Source organism: Gymnodraco acuticeps, unplaced genomic scaffold (genome assembly GCF_902827175.1).
Source record: "Gymnodraco acuticeps unplaced genomic scaffold, fGymAcu1.1, whole genome shotgun sequence".
Taxonomy (NCBI): Eukaryota; Metazoa; Chordata; class Actinopteri; order Perciformes; family Bathydraconidae; genus Gymnodraco; species Gymnodraco acuticeps.
This window is the reverse complement of record NW_022991964.1, coordinates 14,819-39,771: the sequence shown is the minus strand read 5'-3', so window position 1 is coordinate 39,771 and position 24,953 is coordinate 14,819. Positions and strand designations below refer to the sequence as shown.

The 24,953-nt window shown below is 41.0% G+C and overlaps 1 protein-coding gene across 1 annotated transcript in view; it reads right to left on the bottom strand.

Annotated features, from left to right (window-relative positions):
* Positions 1–24,953, bottom strand: part of pof1b (POF1B actin binding protein) — a 40,816-nt gene that overhangs the window by 7,879 nt on the left and 7,984 nt on the right. The window contains exons 3-8 of the mRNA XM_034200770.1: positions 5,635–5,924; positions 2,798–2,831; positions 2,420–2,500; positions 2,161–2,253; positions 1,524–1,637; positions 70–222 (exon numbers count right to left, since the gene is read on the bottom strand). Of these exons, the coding sequence (XP_034056661.1) occupies positions 70–222; positions 1,524–1,637; positions 2,161–2,253; positions 2,420–2,500; positions 2,798–2,831; positions 5,635–5,924 (765 nt within the window). The remainder of the gene's footprint in view (positions 1–69; positions 223–1,523; positions 1,638–2,160; positions 2,254–2,419; positions 2,501–2,797; positions 2,832–5,634; positions 5,925–24,953) is intronic.

Below are 24,953 nucleotides of genomic sequence, written 5' to 3'. Positions count from 1 at the left end.
TATTGTGACAGTTGAGCAATGGGGACTGTCCACGACACTATAAACAAATAAACTAAGGTGGTGTGTTACCTTCTGTCGGAGCATCTCGTTCTCCTTCTCCATCGCCCTCATCCTGCCCTCCATCTCTTTCAGTCTGAAGTCGCGGCTGGAGTCGCTGCTCTTGGTGCTCATGAGCTGACTCTCCAGGGAGCGCTGTGTGGAGCTGGTCTCCTTCAGAGACAGCTGATGGAGAGGGAACACACACACACACACACACAGAGATTCAAATATCAGCAGTGGGATACCTACAGAGCTCTCCTCAGATACATTTGAATTCTACTGTGCACGATTTTGTAGTCAAATAGATATTTTGATTTGACTGATCCCTAAAATGATGTTTCCATATAAATAATCGTGCAAAAGCACATCTTTAAATCAGTTTTTTACCAAATATGTGCTCATCAGTTTCTGCAAAAGAAAACACTTAGCATGCAAAAAAACATTTTAAAAAGTACCAATTAGTAGTAGACCAAATAAGGTATATATACAGTATATAGAGCTAAACTTTAGATAAACATAGACAATAAATATGATTGTACTATAACATTGTACTATTTTTAACTATGAACAGCTAATTATAATCGAGCCTTTTCTTATCAAGCTCCACTTTTGTGGAATCAGCTTCCAGTTTGTGTTCGGGCGGCAGACACCCTATCCGTTTTTTAGAGTGCGCTTAAGACCTTCCTTTTTGATAAAGCTTATAGTTAGGGCTGATTAGATTCAGCCCCTAGTTTTGCTGATATAGGCTTAGTTTGTCAGGGGACTTCTTCCTTCTCTCTGTCTATACCTGTGTACTCTCATGTTCCCAATAACCCAGCTTCCCCACATTTCCTTTTGGTGTCTATCTACGCTGGGATCCCGAGTCGTGATCTGAGTCCTGGACTTCGAGTCGTGGCTCTGCGGTCCTGCCTGACTCTCATCATACTACTTCCCTGATGGCTCCCACAGGATTGTTGATATCCTCGTGGATTCATCTTCTTATTACAGACACATGCATTTCCAAACATTCGGTCTACCTATGTTGTAAATGTATTATCTCTTCGATTTACACACGGCATCTATTGCACGTCTGTCCGTCCTGGGAGAGGGATCCCTCCTCTGTTGCTCTCCCTGAGGTTTCTCCCATGTTCCCTTTAAACTGTGGGTTTTCTCTGGAAGTTTTTCCTTGTACGATGTGAGGGTCTAAGGACAGAGGGTCTAAGGACAGAGGGTCTAAGGACAGAGGGTGTCGTATTGTCATACTGATATTCTGTACACACTGTGAAGACCACTGAGACAAATGTAACATGTGTGATATTGGGCTATATAAATAAACATTGATTGATTGATTGATAATTTACAATGTCAGTAGATATGTTAATTAATAATAATGAGTTTGTTTGAAATAAACCTGCTGTGGGTTTCTAACTTACCTGCATTTTATGTAACTTTTTTAATTTGCAAATAAACTGTGTAGTTAACAACACAGGGGGCGTTCTGTGTACCTGTAGCTGTCTGTTGTTGTCTCTGACGGCTTCCAGCAGCGAGTCATACTGAAGAGCCTGGTCCGATTTGAAGCTCAGATCTCTCTCCAGACCCTCCTTCTCACTCTCCAGACGCTGAACACGCAAAAGAAAAACATCAATCATTTTTCCCGTGCATTCCTCTCAGATACTCTCGTGATTGTGTATCTCTGATTATGTCGGGTTGGTGGGGTTATTAAAGAAAGTGATTAAGAACATTTAATGAAGGTAGTTCTTGTAATTTTTCCTTTGATTAATTTTTTGAAAGCTACAGTTATAACTTACTTTTTAGGAATGGATTTAATAAGAATTGATTTAATAAGATACTTTGCACATATAGGAGTTTTTATTTGTATTTAAACTACTGCAATTACATTCATTCCCCACAATCTGACCAGCAGAAATAACTTGTTTTCACTATACTATCATTTCTTAAGTCTTGACTTGTTGGTATTTCTTTGAGGTTGTGTCAACCATTATGTCATTAATGTTGGCGGAGCAGATCACATGACCTCATGGATGTGATGCTGCTGACACCTTTGTATTTTCCCACTGTCTCCATGGAGATCTGAACTAAGGGAGGAGTTTTATCACCTGAATGAAATGCTTCACTTCTTACCATCATGTCCTCCGTCATGTGGAGCAGCTCCTCTCTCAGACTGCTGAAGGTGGAGAGCAGCAGACGCATGCTCTTATCTGCAGTGAGACGAGTCTACACACACACACACGAGTTAACAGTAGGGAGGCATTTCATCTGACGTGCAAGTAAACCAACCATTGCAGATAAATAGATGTGTTTCATTACAGTATGATATATTCTGTTCAATGGGGAAGTGTGCTATACTTTGATTTTATTACGTTGCATGTTAAAAACTGACCTGCAGCAGGTAGCGGATTTGTTGTCTGGTCAGTTCAGAAGCTCCTTTGGGAAGCAGAGCCTCCACCTCCTCTTTTTCCACCTGAACACACACAGATATAATAGAAACAAAGGAATAACACACCCTATGGAAAATAAAAGATGAAGGAAATCCTCTCACTTTGATTTGATTCCAAAAATATGTCAGTATTACTTGAAATTGTACTTTTGAATACGATTGGTCCCTTAAATTGCATGTGATCACAGTTCAATTATTGTAAGAAAATATACATTTCGACTGAAGGAGGTTAAGATTTCTTCTTGCTGTGTTTATCAAAAAGAATACCTTAAAACAACCTGCCTCATTTTCAAGAAGCCTTTCAATCTTGATTATTCTCACCTTGTAGTCATTGCTGGGATCCAGGTGGTGTTTCCTGTAACACACACACAGGAAAGACAAACAATGAGGAGGACAGCATGACTGTGTGTGTGTTTGCATTTCATCATAGTGAAGACAAACATGTCCGTAGAATGGGGGTGAATCCACTAATGTGACTAAAACGTAGGCAGCAGGTGGTGAACTATTTGTATTTTGTGGCTGTGGCTCAGTGGGTAGTGTGCTGGACTTCGAATCAGGGGGTACCAAGTTCGAGTCCCACTGCAGTCAGCATGTCGTTGTGTCCCTGAGACTCTTCACCCCAAGGTGCTCCTGTGGGGATTGTGCACAGTACTGAATGTAAGTCGCTTTGGATAAAAGCGTCTAACAAATGACTGTAATGTAATGTATTGCAGGTGATGTAACCAGTGTCGATAACAAATGAATAAAACGTAACTTTAGGGTTCATTTTCTTTGGAGTAACGATCAAGTAAAATAATGATTCATTTCTTAACTTCTGTAACTTTCATTCTTGATTTGTCTTATATTTAAGACTGTTTTTATTTCACTTTTCAATGTATAATGCATTTCTTGTGCATTATGTCTGTATGCTTTTAATGTGCTTTGTAAAGCACTGGATTGCCTTGTCGTTGAAAAGTGTTGTATTAACAAACTTAGTTGGCTTTATTTTTTGTTTGCTGCAAGTCATTTTATGTTTATGTTTATTAAGGATCCCCATTAGCTTTTGCTCTCTTCCTGGGGTCCGACACTTAAAACAATACAACAATAAAACAACAATAATACAGCAAGATCAACATTTTGAGTGGCTCAACTAAAAGTCAAAGTTTTCCCAGATATTCCCAGATAATAAATGTTTATTTTATTAGCTTTTCTTTTTAATGACTGATTTTAAATGCCATTTTCTTAATGTCTTTCATTTTTTGTAAAGCACTTTGAATTGCCGTGTGTTGAAAAGTGCTATATAAATAAACTTGCCTTGCCTGAGTTTCTTTATTTTTGATATTTTCTTTTCGTCAAAGGTCCCTGTGGTGTCTGCAGGAGCAGTTTGAGTTCAACACAAGGATTAACTCGACCGAAACTCTGCCTCCACCTGTTCCAGCATGCTGATAATTACACCAAGTCAAGCAGCTACCTCCAATAAAAACTATCCCACGGCTGTTCTCAGAACTCTACCAACCTTCCTGCAACTTGATACGATCAGATTGTGAAGATGATAAAGCTTTATGAGAAATACCTGTGAACCTGTCAGTGTCGATGAGGAACGCCATATCTACGAACTAAAGTGACAAATGCATATTGAGTGTATGTTCATTTAGTTTCATTACATTACATTTAGCTGACGCTTTTATCCAAAGCGACTTACAATAAGTACATTCGACCAAGAAGATACAACCTTGAAGAAAACAGAATCATATAAGTACATCAGGCTTCATAGAGCCAAACATTTCAAGTGCTACTCAACTGGCTTTAGATAAGCCAGTCCTTTATTAGTATATAAGTGCTTTGTTAATAGTTCTAACGCTCGAAGTGGAGTCGAAAGAGATGAGTTTTCAGTCTGCGCCGGAAGGTGTGTAAGCTATCTGCTGTCTTGATGTCAATGGGGAGCTCATTCCACCATCTTGGAGCCAGGACAGCAAACCCACGTGTTTTTGCTGATGGGAACTTGGGTCGCCCTCGCAGTGCGGGTGTATCATTGTTTTGAAGTGGATTCTAGCAGTTACTGGAAGCCATAATTTATCTGCATTTATTTAGTTAGTTAATTCGAATCGTGCGGGGTCCTTTTTTAATTACATCCTGTTGTCAATTGAGTTGCTTCCTACAGCAAAGTCTGATGTTTAATCATTGAAATGCATGTCTGACCATGTATCTTGATATCTACATATACAGGATATAATTAAGCAATATTTTGTAGATGATATTGGTGTTTTAAAGGGGACATATCCTACGTGTTCTCAGGTTCATACTTGTGTGTGTTTCGGTATTCTACTAGAACAAGTTTGCTTGATTTACTTGCTATAATAATACTTTATACTTCTCATACTGTCTGTCTGAATATACCTGTATTCACCCTCTGTCTGAATGTATGATCACAGGCACTGAAAAAGTGAGTTTGTCATGTTACATCGCACTAACCACTCCGCCAGCGCGTGCCGGATGAGAATGTCTGGCGTGCCAGATTTGGCCCGCGGGCCGCCAGTTGATGGTCACTGCACTTTATAACATCACATTTGAATATTAACAAACCCAGCACTTTGAACTAAAACCCTCCTCTTCAATTGTATGAACTCAGGAACATCTGAATGATGCATTCATGTTCATGCTTACAGAGAGGGAAAATAAACCGAAGCTAGCCGGTAAATGTTTGATAGCAGGATTTGTGACGCGTTGCACCGAATCTGTGTGATGTCTGAAAAAGTAAGATATGTTGTCGAATTGTATTTGATGTGGATCACTAACTTTAAAAATAAAATTGTCGATACATTTCCTATTATAAACCCTATAGAACTCAAAGATCAAGACATTGAAGCATGTCTCAATATTTACATGTATATAGACTTCTTGTACTATTTTTTATTTGTGTTGTATTTAATTATATATGTTGCATTGTTGGAGGAGCTCAGGTCAGAAGAATTGCATTGCCATTTCTACACTGTAGCTTATGTGCATATGACAATACATCTTTGAATCAATAGCTTTTCAGGAACTTCCCTAGAAGACACTCCAAGGTTAAGATGAATTGGCCATGAGGACATCCTTTTACATTGAGAATAAAACAGACAATGATATATGTTGTCTTATAAACCCTAATGCGAACAGATGAACGTCTGAAATGCACTCACTGTCCGCGGATCTTGGACACGTGCTCGGAGATGCAGGAGTGGATGTCGCAGTTCTTCCTGTAGACCTCGGCCAGCAGCTCTCCGAAGTAACGCGTGTCCATCTTCGTCTCCGTGGGCATTTCCCTCACCTCCGTCCTCACCTCCATCCTGCGGGTCTTTATCACCGGCGGCGCCGAGTGCACCACGTTGATGATTTCCACCTCGTCTATTTCCACTCTCTCCTCCTCTTCTTCTTCTTCCTCTTCCTCTTCCTCATTGTCTTCCTCAACCAACACCACCTCCTCCTCCTCCTGGAAGAAGACAGATCGAGTTAGTTTCTGCCTCCTCCTCATACTTAAAGTATATTGAAATTTCAAGGAAAATAATGTTGTTTAGAATCATTTGACTCCAGGTGCTTCGTCTTTAAAGTCTCACAAATATAGCGTCAAAACATTTGTCTTTTATTAACATTATAATGCCTTTAATCTGTTAGCTCCAGAATACATGTTTCAGTTTGTCTACATTGCTAACAGTGTTCCCAGTGTTCCCAGTGTCTGATGAAGAAATTATGAGTTGGGAAAGACTGAAAAATGCAATGACCACCAATGTCACCAATGACAAAGGTCACAGGTTTGACATATTAACAGATAAGGACAAATGTGTAATGCAGCAAACGGTCAACATAATAAAACGCCAAAACCAGTGTGTGTTCAAAGTGTTTTTGTAGAATGCATTTTCATTTTTGCACACAGATTTACAGATTACACAAATATCCTTCATAAGTCAGTGTGATAATGTCATCTTTCAAGTTCTGCGACTGTTCTTACAGCAAGAATTCAAGAAGTAATGACAACAAATCACTCTCCTTCTCAGCCTCCTGTCACACAGCTGCCAACATGAAAAGATCAGAGATCACCTAAGGCCTTCTATGATCCTCTGACAAAACAATTAAATATCATACTATAAGCCAGGGGTGCCCAACCAGTCGATCGCGATCGACCGGTCGATCGCGGGGAGATTCCCAGTCGATCGCAAGATGTGTCTAAAAATAGAACAACAATATTCAGTTTTATCGTTAATGTCCTGTAACATAATCTTCCTGTGCCAGAATAATGCACTTGAACGCATCAAAGCTTTGTGATTGGCCGGCGTGACCCCATGTGTCGGGGCGTGGCTTGTGGCTTGTGGGCACTCAGTGGGCTGACGTGACGTGGCAGTGGGCAACGTTCGCTGACGTTGTCCGTGTCAACAGGAGTGACAGTCCGTACACACACAAGACCGCAATGGCAGAAGCAAAAAAGCACCAAATATATCATTTTCACTCGGAGTGGGAGGATGATTATTTTTGTATCTATTCCAATTCAAAGTCCATCTGTCTCATCTGCAATGCGAGCGTGGCTTTATCGAAGAAGGGTAATTTAGGAGCGGCATTTCAAAACAGTGCACAAACGCTACGAGACGGAATTCCCTCATAATTCTGCCCTACGCTCCCAAAGGGGAGGGGCCTGAAAGGACAGCTAAATGCACAGCAGTCCATTTTCACCAGGCCCAACAACAAGAGCAAGGCTGCTACCAGAGCATCTTATCGTGTCAGTCACGTTCTTGAGAAACACATGAAGTCTTTCAAAGATGGCGAAGTTGTGAAAGAAGCATTCCTGGAGGCTGCCGACGCGCTTTTGGGGGACAGTAAAAATAACAGAAGAATTTCAAAAGGTTTTTGATATAATAAAAACTCAAGTTAGATATCGTTATTAATCTGCTGTAAGTTTTAGTTTGTTTGAACTTATTCATTATAATTATTGTACAAAATGGTATAAGAATGCAAACATTAAGATCTGTTCTGTTTAAATTGATTATAGTCTATTGTCAATTCAGTTAAGAAACTAGTGTTGCTTGCATCCTATTTTAAAAAAGGCATTTATTTTTATATTCTACTAAAATGCAACAAAAAAAAAAAGGTTTGATTCTATTAATTTTGTCTTTTTTTTAAATTGCATTTTGGCAGCAGATTCCTGTGTAGCTTCAGATCTGAGTTGTCTTATTAGTAAGCCTCATTTATACTTCTGTAGCAACACTATTTTTATATAATGGCAAAGAAAGGGTTCAGAGTCTTTTATTTTCTTCCTGTGTCATATGTGGCAGCACTGTTCAATGCTTCTTGAAAACATGACCACCATGTGACGTGTGGATAAACTCCAACTCTGTATCAACAACACTGTTGTGTAACTTCAGTTAAATACTTGTATGTGTGTAGATTAGAAAGAGGTAAGATAAAGGATCTGCAGTATTTTATGAAGTATTAATCGTACAAAGGTCAGTTTTATTCAAGTAGAAGTGTGTATTGACCTGGTAGTAGGCTGTCAGTAATGGCTACGCCTCTCTATTTGGACTGGTAGATCTCGGCAGACTGGCGACTTTAAAAGTAGCTCTCGGTTCAAAAAAGGTTGGGCACCCCTGCTATAAGCGGATAATTGTTCCAGAACGGCAAGTCCCTCAAATTCTCAAGTATACGTACAATGCCTCACATTCACCTGTGCCTGCAGCAAACAAATTATATCAAGTTCAAAAGTTGTTTAAGCTCATGCCTCAGGGAGACAGTCAAGTCCCTCCTCAACAACATGGGGGAACAATTCCTTTATCAAAGTCAAAGTCAACTTAAATGTCAATCTTTCAGTTTGTGTGTACAGACAGAGAGATCGAAATAACGTTTCCAACAATCCTGAATACAAAAATATAATTATACAAATATACAAATATGTATAATGGAGCCAGCTTGCAGAAAAGCATTGAATGTTGTAGGAATAAACCTTAAACCTGGAAATTGCATGTCTGCTCCTCCTGTTCCTTCAAAGTCAATGTTTTTTTGGTTAGGTGTCTAAAGGCCCGGACACACCAAGCTGACACCAAAGAACTCACACAGACGGACCCCCGACTGTTGTGTCGCCTCACGTCTCTGCGTCTTGGCCATGTGTCGCACTGGAACACACCGCAAAGACTTCAGCCGGCTGCCAAGAAGCACGTACGAACTGCGCATGCGTGAGTGGCAATAACTCTCCTTACCAGCAGGCGGCGGAAGTGTGTATTCGTCATTCAAAAGGCAACCGGAAGACAGACTGCGTGATGACCGAGAGAAGAAGAACAGACTGCGTGATATAAACAAACAACAAATAGCGTGTGCGTTCAATTTCCACTCTACAGCGAGAAGCTCACGGGGCTTTCCCGAACCTGAGTCGAGAGCTGGAGTTCAATGAAATCTCCTTCTTAATAGTTTGTTTGGGTCCCTCACTTCCGTTTCGCTTCTCATGCACTGATTCGCTAGCTGAACAGCCAATCAGAGTGATTTATTTGACCGACAGCCTTTGGCCGACTGCCCACCGATTCGACATGTTGAATCGGTGGGCAGTCGGCCGAAAAGGTGTCAGCACGGCTGAAAAGACACAACGGTGCGGACACACCAATCTGAGTAGGGCGTGTCCACGCTCATCGGCGGCCAAAATCAGTCCGGGCCTTAAAGGTAAGTCTGTGTTGAACACAAGTTAAACATGTATCCACATTTTCTTGGACAACATAAAATAACACAGTAAATATCCAGCCTGCTTTAAAATCATTAAGTGGTGTTTATTTGTGAAGATCACATTGCATACAAGTTTCATATACATGTGTTTGCCACAAAGTTTATTTTCTGCAATATTCTTAAACCTAATGGTAAGATATCCTTGGCCTTTTTGTCGTGGGAACCAGGGCAACGCTAACTTCAGGGTCGGCCTACAAAAATGCATCATCCCGGCAGCATTGCATTCTCATGTCGAAAGGGGAAAGCTACAAAGTGCAACCACTGAGGAGCTAAAGCGCAGAAAGACATTGGAGGTGTTTAATCCCTTCTTGGCGTGCTAAGATCTCCTCTTGTCATTCTGCTCTAAGTCGCTGCAGCGACGCATGAATCTGAGCCCAACACACGTCTTTTATCGGCAACAGATATGTGGCAACAGAGAGAAGTCACACAGTTGTTACATTACCTGTTATCTGACACACATAGTGAGCGGCCTTCTGTGTGTGCTCGTTACTCTCACTGTGCAAATAGCAGTCTGTCTGCTGACACATTACCAGCGAGCATTCATTATGTTTGCCTCGTCTAGATTGACACTCCTGTGATGCACTGGTACATGACATTTCACTTGTTAGACGCTTCTATCCAAAGCGACTTACAGACTCAATACTGTAGACAATCCAGCAATTTGGAGTGAAGTGTCTCAGGGACACAACGACATGCTGCTGCAGTGGGGTTTGAACCTGTGCCCCCTGATCCGAACACCAACGCACAACCCACTGCACCACACGCCACCTGGTACAAACTGGTTGTTAAAAAAACACTTTCTTTCCTTCTGATGCTGCAGACAGAGTAGAGTCAGGAATTAAGTTTGGCGCCACTTTTTCGTTCGTGACAGACAAGTTGTTTGGCTTTATGTCAGGCCTGTGTGTGTGTGTGTGCGTGTGTGTGCGTGTGTGTGTGTCAGCCTGACCTTTGCGTCATAAAAACTAAATCTAGGAATGCAGATGCTCCTCTGGCCCGCGGCCCATCTGTCCCTTCAAATGCAGTCAATCTTATAGGTATGTGTTTCGTTTACTGATTTATATTTCTGTCAAATCTGCAACTCACAATCAGGTGTGTGAATGTCATGTCCTTTCACACAGTACGCCATAATGCCATCTTTCAGCCAATCACATGCTAAAGCCACTCTTACTCTTAACTTGCCTATATACGTTTAAATGCACAAATATTCCTGAAAATGATATTACATTAATATCGCCGAAGCTTCTCAATGTTTCTGTTTTTAATTACAGCAGCAGCACTTACACTGTAAAGCTGCATGAGTTGTTTCAATGCTGCTTTGCACAAATCCTGAAACCAAGCTCAGTCTCACTCGTTCCCTTCTGATGTCCTTTTCGTACACTTCACTGCACAATGTATAACCAACTTAAATGGCCTTCTTTAAATGTAAGAAGACACGCATTGGCTTCAGCTGATATTTAAATGCATTTATCTTAACTATCCGCCTTATTTAAAGCAGTATTTTGTACCCTACTCACCAAATTATCAAGTTAGACATTCTGTTCAGATGTATTTCTCTGTCCCCTCTGCAAAGAAATGGATTGGCAGAAGAGCGTTCATGTTCAAAGCCCCAACTGACTGGAATACTTTACCTGCTGCTATTAGATCTCTTGCATCATTGGTATGTTTAAACATGCATTGTTATCTCACTTTCAACTGGTCTGTACTTGTTATAACTGATATTGATGAAACTGATCTGCTCGACTGTCACAAATTGTAATAATTGTATGTATTGCTTGAATTTTACTTAACAGACTGTACGTGGTTTGTCATGTTTTGTCTTTTTGTTTATGTATGTCTGTAAGTTGTTGCTGTTGTCGGGACCCCCTTGAAAACGAGATGGTGCATCTCAAGGGGTTTATCCCAATAAATAACATTTCTATATATGAAATCTGGGATTTAAAACTGGCTCGTAATACCCTTTGATTTTAATATAAAAAGGGAAGTTCATGCTGTAGAGAGTTACTTTTCTTTGTAAACCTCAGGTAGGGCAGAAATTGAAGGATTTGTAAAAAAAAATTAAAACGATCATGAAGGATCTTTTAATCCATGTTGATGAGAATATCCAGGCTAGTTATTTTTAATGCTGCAAACCATCAGGGAGAACATTTAGTCTTATTCCTTCTGAGATATCCAAACTGTCTGTGCAGAGCGGTCACGCCACATTCCTCCTGATCCAGGGGAACAGTAAGAGCTTCCCACTGCAGTTTTAGCTGCACCGCCCTCAACCGTAAGGCTTTACAGAGGGTGGTGAAAACTGCACAGAACATCACCAGGACGGAGCTGCCATCCATGGAGGACCTCTACTCCCAGCGGCTCAGGAAGAAAGCCCTCAGGATTAGCAAAGACCCCCATCACCCCAGCCACAAACTGTTCTGCCTGCTGCCGTCTGGCAGGCGTTACCGCATCCGGACTAAAACCACCAGACTCAGAGACAGTTTCATCCCACAGGCAATAAGACTGCTAAACAGCTGAACTGCTGAAACAACATCCATAACATTAATCTGGCTGCTACTTAGAAATTACTTCATATTCCAATCACTTGTATATAGACTCTTATTGCACTATTTCCCTTTTTTTCTTTATCTGCACTATTTTTTTCTGTTTTAGGAGCCATGACCAATACAAGCCTTGAACCTTGAGCAGGTGAAGTTAACACTACTGTGCCATTGGAAGGTCAGCAGCCCTGCAGCTTCAATTCACGTTCACGCTCTGTAGCCCCTCTGTGAGGATGTTGTACAAAATGAACATATTATCACCCGCTGTTTAAAAAACAACCAGTCTCTCGTCTAAAATCTGACCGAAAGTGGGTCAAACTTTGGCATTATTGCACTACAGTTCAAGCATTATTGTTTTTAGAATCAAAGTCATTATTTATATTACAACGCTACTAGATATAAAGTCCATATTGTTTGTTATCTATTTTTTTACAAAGTGCAAATGTTTACATTAACTTCTTTATGTAAAGTATATATTTGTTTGACAAAATCCAATTTCGAGGGAAGTGTTCTTGTTTCTGATTCAGACACATAACTGAAACCGGTCATGTGTGGTCCCAATTTCTAGAAAAACTTGATCCATCACAACACCAATGTATCACAATTAAATGTATATCCATCATGACGTCGAACAATGATCACACACACACACACACACACACACACACACACACACACACACACACACACACACACACACACACACACACACACACACACACACATCACACACACACACACACACACCCACACACACACACACCACACACACACACACACACACACACCACACACACACACACACACACACATCACACACACACACACACACACACACACACACACACACACACACACACACACACACACACACACACACACACACTACCACACACACACACACACACACACACACACACACACACACACACACACACACACACACACACACACACACACACACACACACAACACACACACACACACACCACACACACACACACACACACACACATCTCTCAACAGCTCCATAATGCTGGAAATACCTCTAATGCATTTGATAATTAATATTGGCCATGAGCCAGGGAAAGCAACATAAAACATTTGACATAACTTAAAGAACCTATTCTGTGCGCTATGCATCACGCACCTCAGTGTTTGAATAAAGGCTTTGCACTCGCTGACACACAGCTCTGGTATCTGACGGTGTGCGCTCGTAAATAAAACACGTCTGTCGATGTGAAACTTGAAGTTGGTTTATGACCCTGCAGAAGTAAGAGGTTAGGACCAAAGGTGGCTACTTCTCAGGCAGTTATTATTACTGTCAATATGTCGTAATGCTTAGCGAAGTGTGAGACAGAGAGGATTGAGGAGGGTCTGTTTGTGATAGCATTGAGGAGGGTGTGGCTGCTATGCTAACATGCCTCTCATTCCTGCACAGAGAGTGAGAGGATGACCTGAAGCGGTCCTCATACAGAAACATGAGCTTCTTATCACCAGACAGATCTAATACATATCAGTTTATTTTAATTACATGTATTCCTTCCTTTCACAATGTTCTTACAGCTGAAACAAGTTAGAGTTAAGACTTGTTCTAATGCCACTTGGAGTGAAATGAAGGACCACCCAACGAAAAAAAACTGCATCAACTACTAAGGTTTAAAGAGGCCCTATTATGTGTTTCGGGGGTTTCCGTTTCCTTTGGTTTGTTATATAGGTTTGCGTGCATGTAAATGGTCTGCAAAGGCTCAAATCCCAAAGTTGGTAGTTCTCCCAAACACTACCAAGGCACAAAACAAAATATGATCCTACAATTACCAAAACATTTCCTCTTTAAGGAACATTTGTTTTAAAGGTCCCCTGTTTTTCATCAATATATCACAGGTCTCAGATATATACAGAACCTGTCTCTGATTGGCTGAAACACCAAACAGATCAATGCAGCATTACCCATAATCCCCTCTGTTTCCAAAGTGCTGATTCTCTGTCTGTTACTTTAGATGAAAATAAGGAGCCCCCCCGCATGCGCACCTCCGCCAAAAAAAGAGCACCGGGTCATTTGAAAAAAGGCGCATTTGCGTACCAACATTGAGAGAGGGAGAGGGAGAGGGAGAGAGAGAGAGAGAAGAGAAAAGAGAGGAGAGAGAGAGAAAGATATTTGCGAGTTGCATATGAACTCAGGGTTGGCCCGTAGCACTGGCGTTATAGACGTTCGCCTAGGGCGCCAGATCTGGGGAGGCGCTGCACTGGCAGCTCTGGGAGGGAAAAAAACATTTTTGACCGTTGGGGCTCCTCCTAATTTTCGGCCTTGATGTAACAATATTCATAATTTAGTAAATGTAACACCCTTTTAACCCTGGTTACACATTTCATTTGCCCTGTAAGTGATGAAAATGAGGGATGTTGGCTTATCTGGAGCCCGCAGCTCACAGCCAAAATGCGAGTGAGCGTGGGAGAGAGAGAGAAGGGCGCACCGCCCGGTGTTGTTATTAGAATCTGGTGCTAGTTGCTAACGGATATAAGAAGAAGATGTTTCTACAATAATGTGGAGGGAGAGTCCTCTCCAGTCAGACTGAGGCTGATACTACAGCTCAGTGAGGTAAAGGACTCTGAGTGCTTAGATAGTTAACTTTAGTCTTAGTTCAAACAGTTTGGTCACAATTTTATGTAAACACATATTTCCAAGGCACTCCTTTATAATTATTGGGATAAACACGTTTGAAATCATTCCAACGCATACTATAGGACAGTAACCAAAAATATGCTTTAAAACGGGAGAGATACAAATAAATAAAATGCATAAATAAATAAATGTTAAGGTAAAATAAGATATGAATGAACAACACAAATAAAATAAGTTACATTCATTTGTTATTGGCTATGGTAGGTTATTGGTTATGTTCACATACTTATTTGATTACATCCACTTGTTTAAGATGACAACAGACTTTCGACCCAAAACCAGCAGCTAATCGCAGACTCAACCAGAGAGAAAGTAGTAGGCCTACATCATCAGCTACCATGTCTGACAGAGAGGAAGACAGTGAGGAGAACAGTCAGGAGGGTAGTGATGACAGCTTGTAGGATTACTGGTCATGCTAATGTTGTCTTGTGTTCGCCTCTGCATGTGTGTTCTGTGTTCGCCTCTGCATGTGTGTTCTGTGTTCACCTCTGCATGTGTGTTCTGTGTTCACCTCTGCATGTGTGTTCAGTGTTCACCTCTGCATGTGTGTTCAGTGTTCACCTCTGCATGTGTGTTCAGTGTTCACCTCTGCATGTGTGTTCTGTGTTCATCTCTGCATGTGTGTTCTGTGTTCACCTCTGCATGTGTGTTCTGTGTTCACCTCTGCATGTGTGTTCTGTGTTCATCTCTGCATGTGTGTTCTGTGTTCACCTCTGCATGTGTGTTCTGTATTCACCACTGCACGTGTGTTCAGTGCCGTGTGTCTGGCAAATAAAGTCAAGACCCCCTCAAAAGTTACGGTTTATTTCATTTTAAGGATGAGCACCAAGCAACATCTCCAGGTGCTCCTTTGAGAACCAGGGCAAAAAAGTGATGTGCACCCCTGGCTATGACATCATAAAGTGGCCAAAATCTGATCGGCTCATTTTCAGACAGGTTTTTATAGAAATGGATCAAAAAGAGAGAGAATCTTTGTTCCTGAAACTTTCAGAGTCTCTTTCCACAGAGGGGACACATGTTGATGTAGAAGAGACATGAAGAAGAGGGGACACATGTTGATGTAGAAGAGACATGAAGAAGAGGGGACACATGTTGATGTAGAAGAGACATGAAGAAGAGGGGACACATGTTGATGTAGAAGAGACATGAGAAGAGGGGACACATGTTGATGTAGAAGAGACATGAAGAAGAGGGGACACATGTTGATGTAGAAGAGACATGAAGAAGAGGGGACACATGTTGATGTAGAAGAGACATGAAGAAGAGGGGACACATGTTGATGTAGAAGAGACATGAAGAAGAGGGGACACATGTTGATGTAGAAGAGACATGAAGAAGAGGGGACACATGTTGATGTAGAAGAGACATGAAGAAGAGGGGACACATGTTGATGTAGAAGAGACATGAAGAAGAGGGGACAACATGTTGATGTAGAAGAGACATGAAAAAGAGGGGACACATGTTGATGTAGAAGAGACATGAAGAAGAGGGGACACATGTTGATGTAGAAGAGACATGAAGAAGAGGGGACACATGTTGATGTAGAAGAGACATGAAGAGGAGGGGACACATGTTGATGTAAAAGAGACATGAAGAAGAGGGGACACATGTTGATGTAGAAGAGACATGAAGAAGGAGGGGACACATGTTGATGTAGAAGAGACATGAAGAAGAGGGGACACATGTTGATGTAGAAGAGACATGAAGAAGAGGGGACACATGTTGATGTAGAAGAGACATGAAGAAGAGGGGACACATGTTGATGTAGAAGAGACATGAAGAAGAGGGGACACATGTTGATGTAGAAGAGACATGAAGAAGAGGGGACACATGTTGATGTAGAAGAGACATGAAGAAGAGGGGACACATGTTGATGTAGAAGAGACATGAAGAAGAGGGGACACATGTTGATGTAGAAGAGACATGAAGAAGAGGGGACACATGTTGATGTAGAAGAGACATGAAGAAGAGGGGACACATGTTGATGTAGAAGAGACATGAAGAAGAGGGGACACATGTTGATGTAGAAGAGACATGAAGAAGAGGGGACACATGTTGATGTAGAAGAGACATGAAGAAGAGGGGACACATGTTGATGTAGAAGAGACATGAAGAAGAGGGGACACATGTTGATGTAGAAGAGACATGAGAAGAGGGGAACATGTTGATGTAGAAGAGACATGAAGAAGAGGGGACACATGTTGATGTAGAAGAGACATGGAAGAAGAGGGGACACATGTTGATGTAGAAGAGACATGAAGAAGAGGGGACACATGTTGATGTAGAAGAGACATGAAGAAGAGGGACACATGTTGATGTAGAAGAGACATGAAGAAGAGGGGACACATGTTGATGTAGAAGAGACATGGAGAAGAGGGGACACATGTTGATGTAGAAGAGACATGAAGAAGAGGGGACACATGTTGATGTAGAAGAGACATGAAGAAGAGGGGACACATGTTGATGTAGAAGAGACATGAAGAAGAGGGGACACATGTTGATGTAGAAGAGACATGACAAAGTGGATTTTGTGTAATAGGTGACCTTTAACACATTATGTCATATAAAGACATGTTTGCAGTGTTACATAATCTACTTTAAAAGTTGAAAATCGTGTTGAATTTGAATATGCCTCCTAAACATTGGCTAGTCTCGGTATAATTAGTTGAATAAACAACTGTTGTTAAATGTTTGCTTTCCCATGTCACTAGCTACAGTAAATATTGGTGTTGTTTATCTTTTAAAAATAAACATTTGCCCAATAATTTAGAGAAATAACATTGCAACGTCAGACAACTAACTGTTAATGAAATGTTAAAGACTTTGAAAATATTGATTACAAATAATGAACAAACACATATACGGTATGTCTCCAAGAGGAAACTGTAGACCCTCGATTTGGTTACAAAAACACTCAAAGAAAGAAAAACTAAGAACACTTGTTTTGTCGAGTTATGGTGAAAAACCTAAGAAAGTTATTTGGAAAAACGTTCTTCAAACCCACTAAACCATCTTGAAATGTGTCCGCAGGTGAGAGAGTCACCTCCTTACGGACACAGAAGCTACAGCTGTGAAACTTGAGCCGTGTTTGTTTTCTATAAACTGTCTGGGTTCATTTCAATACAGAAATGTGTCAGGTGATTCTGAGAGAGATTCATTTGCAGCTAACCTGCAGACGCTAAATTCCACTTGTACTGTAGAATGTGTGGGTGTTCTTGTGCATGTGTGTTAGCAGGAAGACTGACCTAGAAAAGGGTGAGAGCCCAAGGAAGCACTCTGAGGACCTGTGATCTGTTCTGTGTAAGTTCAGACCGAAGTCAAGATCCAGTTAAATTCTTCCATCTGAAAATCAATGAGTCGATTCCTGCAGTGTGAGGTCTAGATAACGTGTTCTCTTCCCTCAAAAGTTCCTGTAGATGTGATTAAACATTGGGTGTTTTTATGGTACATTTGATCTTGTGCAATAGTCTCCAAAAAAGCAGCACTTTCCTGTTTCAAATGCAAACAAAAATCAATCCAAGTTTTTTCAGGATCACAAGCCGACTGATCTAGTTTCTCTGCAACGGGCTGTGAAAAGAGACGGTAACCGAATACACCCACTCAATACATCATCACGTCTTTACCGTGTGTGTGTGTGTGTGTGTGTGTGTGTGTGTGTGTGTGTGTGTGTGTGTGTGTGTGTGTGTGTGTGTGTGTGTGTGCGTGCGTGCGGTCTAGCATTACTATACTTGTGGGGACCTAAATCTGTTTACATAGTCACGTGTGGGGACTGGCTTCCCTTATAGCAGGGGTGCCCAACCAGTCGATCGCGATCGACCGGTCGATCGCGGGGAGATTCCCAGTCGATCGCGAGATGTATCTAAAAATAGAACAACAACATTCTGTTGTATCGTTAATGTCCTGTAACATAATCTTCCTGTGCCAGAATAATGCATTTGAACGCATCAAAGCTTTATGATTGGCCGGCGAGACCCCATGTGTCGGGGCGTGACTGGTGGGCATTGGGCAGTATTTCACTGACGTTGTCCGTGTCAACAGGAGTGACAGTCCGCACACACAAGACCGCAATTATGGCAGAAGCAAAAAAGCCCAAAATATATAATTTTCACTCCGAGTGGGAGGATCATTATTTTTGTATCTATTCCAATTCAAAGTCCATCTGTCTCATCTACAATGCGAGCGTGGCTTTATCGAAGAAGGGTAATTTAGGAGCGGCATTTCAAAACAGTGCACAAACGCTACGAGACGGAATTCCCTCCTAATTCTGCCCTACGCTCCCAAAAGGGGAGGGGCCTGAAAGGACAGCTAAATGCACAGCAGTCCATTTTCACCAGGCCCAACAACAAGAGCAAGGCTGCTACCAGAGCATCTTATCGTGTCATGAAGTCTTTCAAAGACGGCGAAGTTGTGAAAGAAGCTTTCCTGGAGGCTGCCGACACGCTTTTGGGGGACAGTCAAAATAACAGAATTTCAACAGGTTTTTGATATAATAAAAACTCAAGTTAGATACCGTTATTAATCAGCTGTAAGTTTTAGTTTGTTTGAACTTATTCATTATTGTACATAATGGTATAAGAATGCAAACATTCAGATCTGTTCTGTTTAAATTGATTATAGTCTATTATCAATTCAGGTTAAGAAACTAGTGTTGCTTGCATCCTATTTTTAAGGCATTTATTTGTATACTCTACTAAAATGCAACAAAAAAAGGGTTTGATTCTATTAATTTTGTCTTTTTTTATTGCACTTTGGCAGCAGATTCCTGTGTAGCTTCAGATCTGAGTTTTCTTATTAGTAAGCCTCATTTATACTTTTGTAGCAACACTATTTTTATATAATAGCAAAGAAAGGGTTCAGTCTTTTCTTTTTTTCCTGTGTCATATGTGGCAGCACTGTTCAATGTTTCTTGAAAACATTACCCACTGTAGTGACGTGTGAATAAACTCCAACTCTGTATCAACAACACTGTTGTGTAACTTCAGTTAAATACTTGTATGTGTGTAGATTAGAAAGAGGTAAGATAAAGGATCTGCAGTATTTTATGAAGTATTCATCGTACAAAGGTCAGTTTTATACAAGTAGAAGTGTGTATTGACCTGGTAGCAGGCTGTCAGTAATGGCTACGCCTCCCTATTTGGACTGGTAGATCTCAGCAGACTGGCAACTTTAAAAGTAGCTCTCGGTTCAAAAAAAGGTTGGGCACCCCTGCCTTATAGGGACAAATTGGAGGTCCCCATGAGAGGAATCATTAATTTTAGGGTGAAGACTTGGTTAGGATTAGGGTAAGGTTAAGGGTAAAGGTTAGGCATGTGTTGGTTATGGTTAAGGTTAGGATAAGTCTCCCGGAAATGCATGTAAGTCAATGTAATGTCCCCTGAAGTGATGTATACATGGTATGTGTGTGTGTGTGTGTGTGTGTGTGTGTGTGTGTGTGTGTGTGTGTGTGTGTGTGTGTGTGTGTGTGTGTGTGTGTGTGTGTGTGTGTGTGTGTGTGTGTGTGTGTGTGTGCGTGCATGTGTAACACTAGAGGTTGATAATGGAGAGCTGGGGGTCACTTTACCACACAGGCTCTCTGTGTGCTAAACATCTCCGTCTTATCGAGTCATTCCAGTGAGCCTGTCAGCGCGGTGAGAATATTTCCACCTGTAGCTGCTATCAAACTGTTTTCAAACATTTGTTCAGGAACAAAATCAAGTCTGATATTTGTCCAAAACCTGACGAATTTGTTCTGATGTAAATATGCACACACACTTACCTAATGAGTTGTTGTATCATAATCATAGTTTCATCATTTAGGAATACATGTAGTCTTTCAATGCATTGATTTGAGTTCATTCTGCTTTTTTTTTTAATACTCATACCATGCTTGTTGTCTGCACTGTGTACTAGTTCGTACCTGCAATTGTGTGAAGTATTCTGGATTGTCAGATTGTATCCCTTTTAGGAAATACAGTACAAGAGAAACAGCTTGATAAGATTGGAGATTATTGTGATAGTGGGATCAAAAACAGATGTATGAAAATAAGAGTACAAAATAAAACACATCCACCCCACTACACTGTACCTACCTTTCCTACAAACACACCCAACAGGTTTAAAACCAGCTACCATGATGTCAGAACTGTGCAATTCAAAAACATGTTTTTCTCTGGATATCAAGCCATTAATTAGCTCAATGAACAAAAGGTAAAGAAAACAAGAGGAAGTGTCTTACAGAAAGCTTAGTGTTTATAGGGTTAACTATCAGGGTTAACAGTTTAAATGAAAACTTGGATCGGTGTGTCTGCTAGACAAATGCCAGCATGAAGTCATCAAAAGAGGCCGGTTATGTAAACAGAAAGTGATGAGAACTTAATCCTTAACGCGGTGACGCTGCGTTGTGTGGCGTCTCCACACCAGTTTAAACATGCGGTGCATATTTGTAAAGACAGATCTGCTGAACACGTCTGTCTAGAAAACCGAAAAGGATTAATACAACCAACACTAAGTTTATGAGGAAACAGTACTGTTAGAGCCACAAAGTTATTATTTCGATTTCATAATTTGATAAATGATTTAATGATGGAAAATGATTTATATTGCCATGGTGAATATGTTTTGATTAAATCATTGTTAATTTGATATCGTAAATATAATCGTTTCCGTGTACCTTCCGGTGTGTATTTAAGCAGGGTTGCCAACTCTCACGCATCTGGCGTGTGACACACGCTTTCACTCTCAATCTCACGCTCTCACGCTGCCCAAACTATTCTCACGCCAAAAACAAGATGAATCGGCGATCGTTTTTGGTTGGTTATTTACAATGTTGAGTATCTGGCCCGCCGGTATCGATCCGCTCCCTCCCAGTCCCCGCCCCCACCCACTCTTAACAACGTTAACAGACAGCAGAGCAGTGGGAGCCGGTTGGTCAATCCCCGACCCGTTTTGCGCATGCGCAGATCTAAGATCCAGTAGAAATGATAACAAAGTAAAAGTTTTGAGCAAGGTACATATAATAAAAAAAATGACTAACTAAATAAAAAGTCAAAAAGCAAGGAAATGGGGTCAATACCATATAAGGGAAATTGTGTGTGTGTGTGTGTGTGTGTGTGTGTGTGTGTGTGTGTGTGTGTGTGTGTGTGTGTGTGTGTGTGTGTGTGTGTGTGTGTGTGTGTGTGTGTGTGTGTGTGTGGGTGTGTGTGTGTGTGTGTGTGTGTGTGTGTGTGTGTGTGTGTGTGTGTGTGTGTGTGTGTGTGTGTGTGATGTGCCTCTCACGATAATTAATTTTGTTGGATTCATTTTCCCGGAAATTGTTGCGATAAACGATAATATTGTCGGCACCGTTGTATGACCATTTTAGACCACTGACATAATAATAATATATAATAATAATTCAAGTACATCCTTTCAAACTGCTAGTCACATCCTCATGTAAATGGTAATTTTTATTTATCGTATGATAATAATAATAATACGTTTTATTTCGAGGCGCCTTTCAGGACACCCAAGGTCGCCTTACTGTGCATTTAAAAGTTAAAACAGCTAAAACAAAAACGTATCGTATGATAAGTCAATGAATTGCTTATCGCGACAAAACAGTGGAAACAAACATGTGTTTGATTTTCATTAGTGAATGAAACTTTATAGTCTGTGTCCAATATTGTGTATTTGTATATATTGTATATATATATCTTATATATATGCTAAGGTCCCGCTACTGACACGATAGCAGTCATTTAGTGCGAATATGTGTAATTAAACCCATGATATCAAAATCTCACTCCAGCCAGGTACCCAAAGTTGGCAGCCCTGATTTAAGTGAGGTAATTGAGGACAGCCGGCGTGCTCGGAGACCTGATGAGACGGGGAGCGGAACAGTTTTTCGACCGCAAATTGCAGACAGAGATTGGTGTTGCAAATTGGACTGCAAACAAAGTATAGTTTAGTTTATATAGGAAAGCATATCGCCGAAATATTGTTTAAGATTAGTTATTTTGAGACTATTTAAGTCAATACTTTGTTGTTAATAAATTACATTTTTTTGACTGAAAACCTTCGGCTGCTTATTGTTTTGGATTGCGTGTCGTCAACCCCGCTCTATAGTGGCAAGAGGAAACCCTTGATGCCACTACAAGTAGCCTACAGAGGTTTTTACGTCTCTTTGATATACTGTAGGAGCTGCAGGAGATGTAATGCCAAGCTATAATCAAAGCAGGATGTAAACCTACAATAGGAAGGTGGATCTGTGTTCCTCCACCTTGTAAAATGTGTAAGTATCAGATGAAGGGCAGCAGGTAGAGGTGGCTACAAGCTCACACCATGTAAAACCATTTATATATCAACACAGAGTCCATGAACATGCAATTAAGCTTTTTTGAGCAAGCTAGCTAGCATAACTGGTACCACACATTGGCAAGAATTGTTTTACTCTCGTCTCTGTTCCCTCACAAAGTAGCTAAATTAAGCTTTATCTTTTTATATCAAAGATACACTCATCAACATCGGGAAAATAACTGTTGGGATCAAACTAAAGGCTGAGTAACTGCTCCAAGAGGAACGTAGGAGAGTCCTAATTAAAGCTAAGCTAGTAGCTAAGACTAAAGCTAGCCACATGTTCTACGATACTACAATACTTGTTGCTCAAAGTTCATGACATCATTTCCTGAATCTTTAGTATGCTGACAGTGTCGTCTGAACAGAGGACTTACAAATTGTTGTTGCTGTGGTTTACATTCGTCCTGAGACATATCCAAGAAATGCACAAGAGGAATGTCTTTGTTCCGTGTTGTTAACTTATGTAACACAAAGAGACTACAGATGCATTTCGTTGTGCAAACCTGTGTTGCAGAATCAACATAAAATAAATTGATTCTTGCTCTTACAGTATTAAGTTTAGTGGGAGAACGCAAACATTTAGGAGCCACAAAGAAGCATTCATGAGGTGCAAGCTGACTATATGCAAAACATGGCTGTACAACTGTGAACTGTGGTGACACTGAAAAAAGGAGGATTGTAAAGCTTTGCATTCCTGTTGGTTGCCAAGTTCTTCCTCCACAATGGCGATGTAAGTGAACTACAAATCAAATGTATCATCGTACAGAATCTTATTGATACTTATTTAATTAAAGATTGTACAGGTAGTAAACAAACCTGACATCCATCTCTGTCGTCACCACAATGTGACACTTCTTCTCTCTCCTGTAATTAAGTCTGAATGCTTCACATACCATGAGGCAGTGAGGAAAAACCCTTAAGAAGCAGCTGAAGACAGAGAAAACTATTTGAAGAAGGAATGCAGCTTAAGTTCATCGCCGTTTCTCAGACTGAACACTAGCGTCATCCTCACTGTGGAAGACAGGCAGCCACTTTAAGGTGACGGAATCTATCCTCACAGTAGTGGACATGTCTATCAGTGCCGCTTCAACACACTTCAACTTCAACCTGCATGCCAAACAAACAATCTCACACCTTCACTCTCAATGGCTTTGACCTTTGACCCAACTCAAAGTGAACTGTTACGGTGCTTTTTGTGAGTTTCCCTTTCCTATACATGTAGTGTGTTATATAGGTTTGTGTGCATGTAAATGGTCTGCAAAGGCTCAAATCCCCGTGTTCCCTTCAGGGGGAGTTTCTCTCCCACACACTCCCCTCCCCCCCTGCCTGAAATGCATCCATTGGACTCCTTTGTTTACGTCCAGAACTTAGTGACATCACTATGTTACACTCGCGTATCTATTGGCTAGAGCTCCAACACATAGTGCATTATAGGCTAAGAGGCAGGACATCTCTAATGGCGCTTTTCCACTGCAGGGCCTCGCTCGGCTTAGTACAGCATGGCTAGGCCTCGTTAGGCCAGGCTCACTTTATGCTGCGTTTCCATTACAGTTTAGGAACTGGGGCAGTTACTATAGTAACACAGTGTAGGCGGAGCCGTGACGCCATCTTCATATGCGAAACACAAAACAACACAGCCGTTAGCTCTTAGCACTCAAAGCTCACAGCTCCTCATATCTGTTCAGAAACTATACAAAAGTTAAACAAGTACAAACCACAGACTGCCTGTGTCATGGCGAATACAGTCGCTGGTTTATTTATATCTGTAGGCCGTTGTTGTGAGTGTGGACGGTCGGAGCATATACAACGTTAGCTTAGATCTCCATTCAGAAAACACGCATTTTAAAAGGTGTTTCGCCTGCTGTCTGTCTGCAGACTTGTCAAAGCATTAATTCATGGTTTTTACTAACCGGTTTCAGTATGTTGTTACTTCGGCATCATTTTGAAACGTGCATTACAATTAAATCACAGTCAAATATGTTCATTTTGTTGTAGTTGCCAGCGATTCTTTCACTAGTTTAGCATACTCAGCCCGGTTGTTGGCCCGCAAAGAACATCGATTTTGGAGAGCCTGAAAACTATGAAAAAATACCCGCTAGCCAGAACTACGCCTAGTGGAAACGCAACCAAAAACGGACCGGGCACGGCACGCTTAAACCGTGCTGTAGTGGAAATGCGCCATAAGTGGTTAACCAATCACAACAGAGCCGGCCAACTAACCAATCAGAGCAGGCAC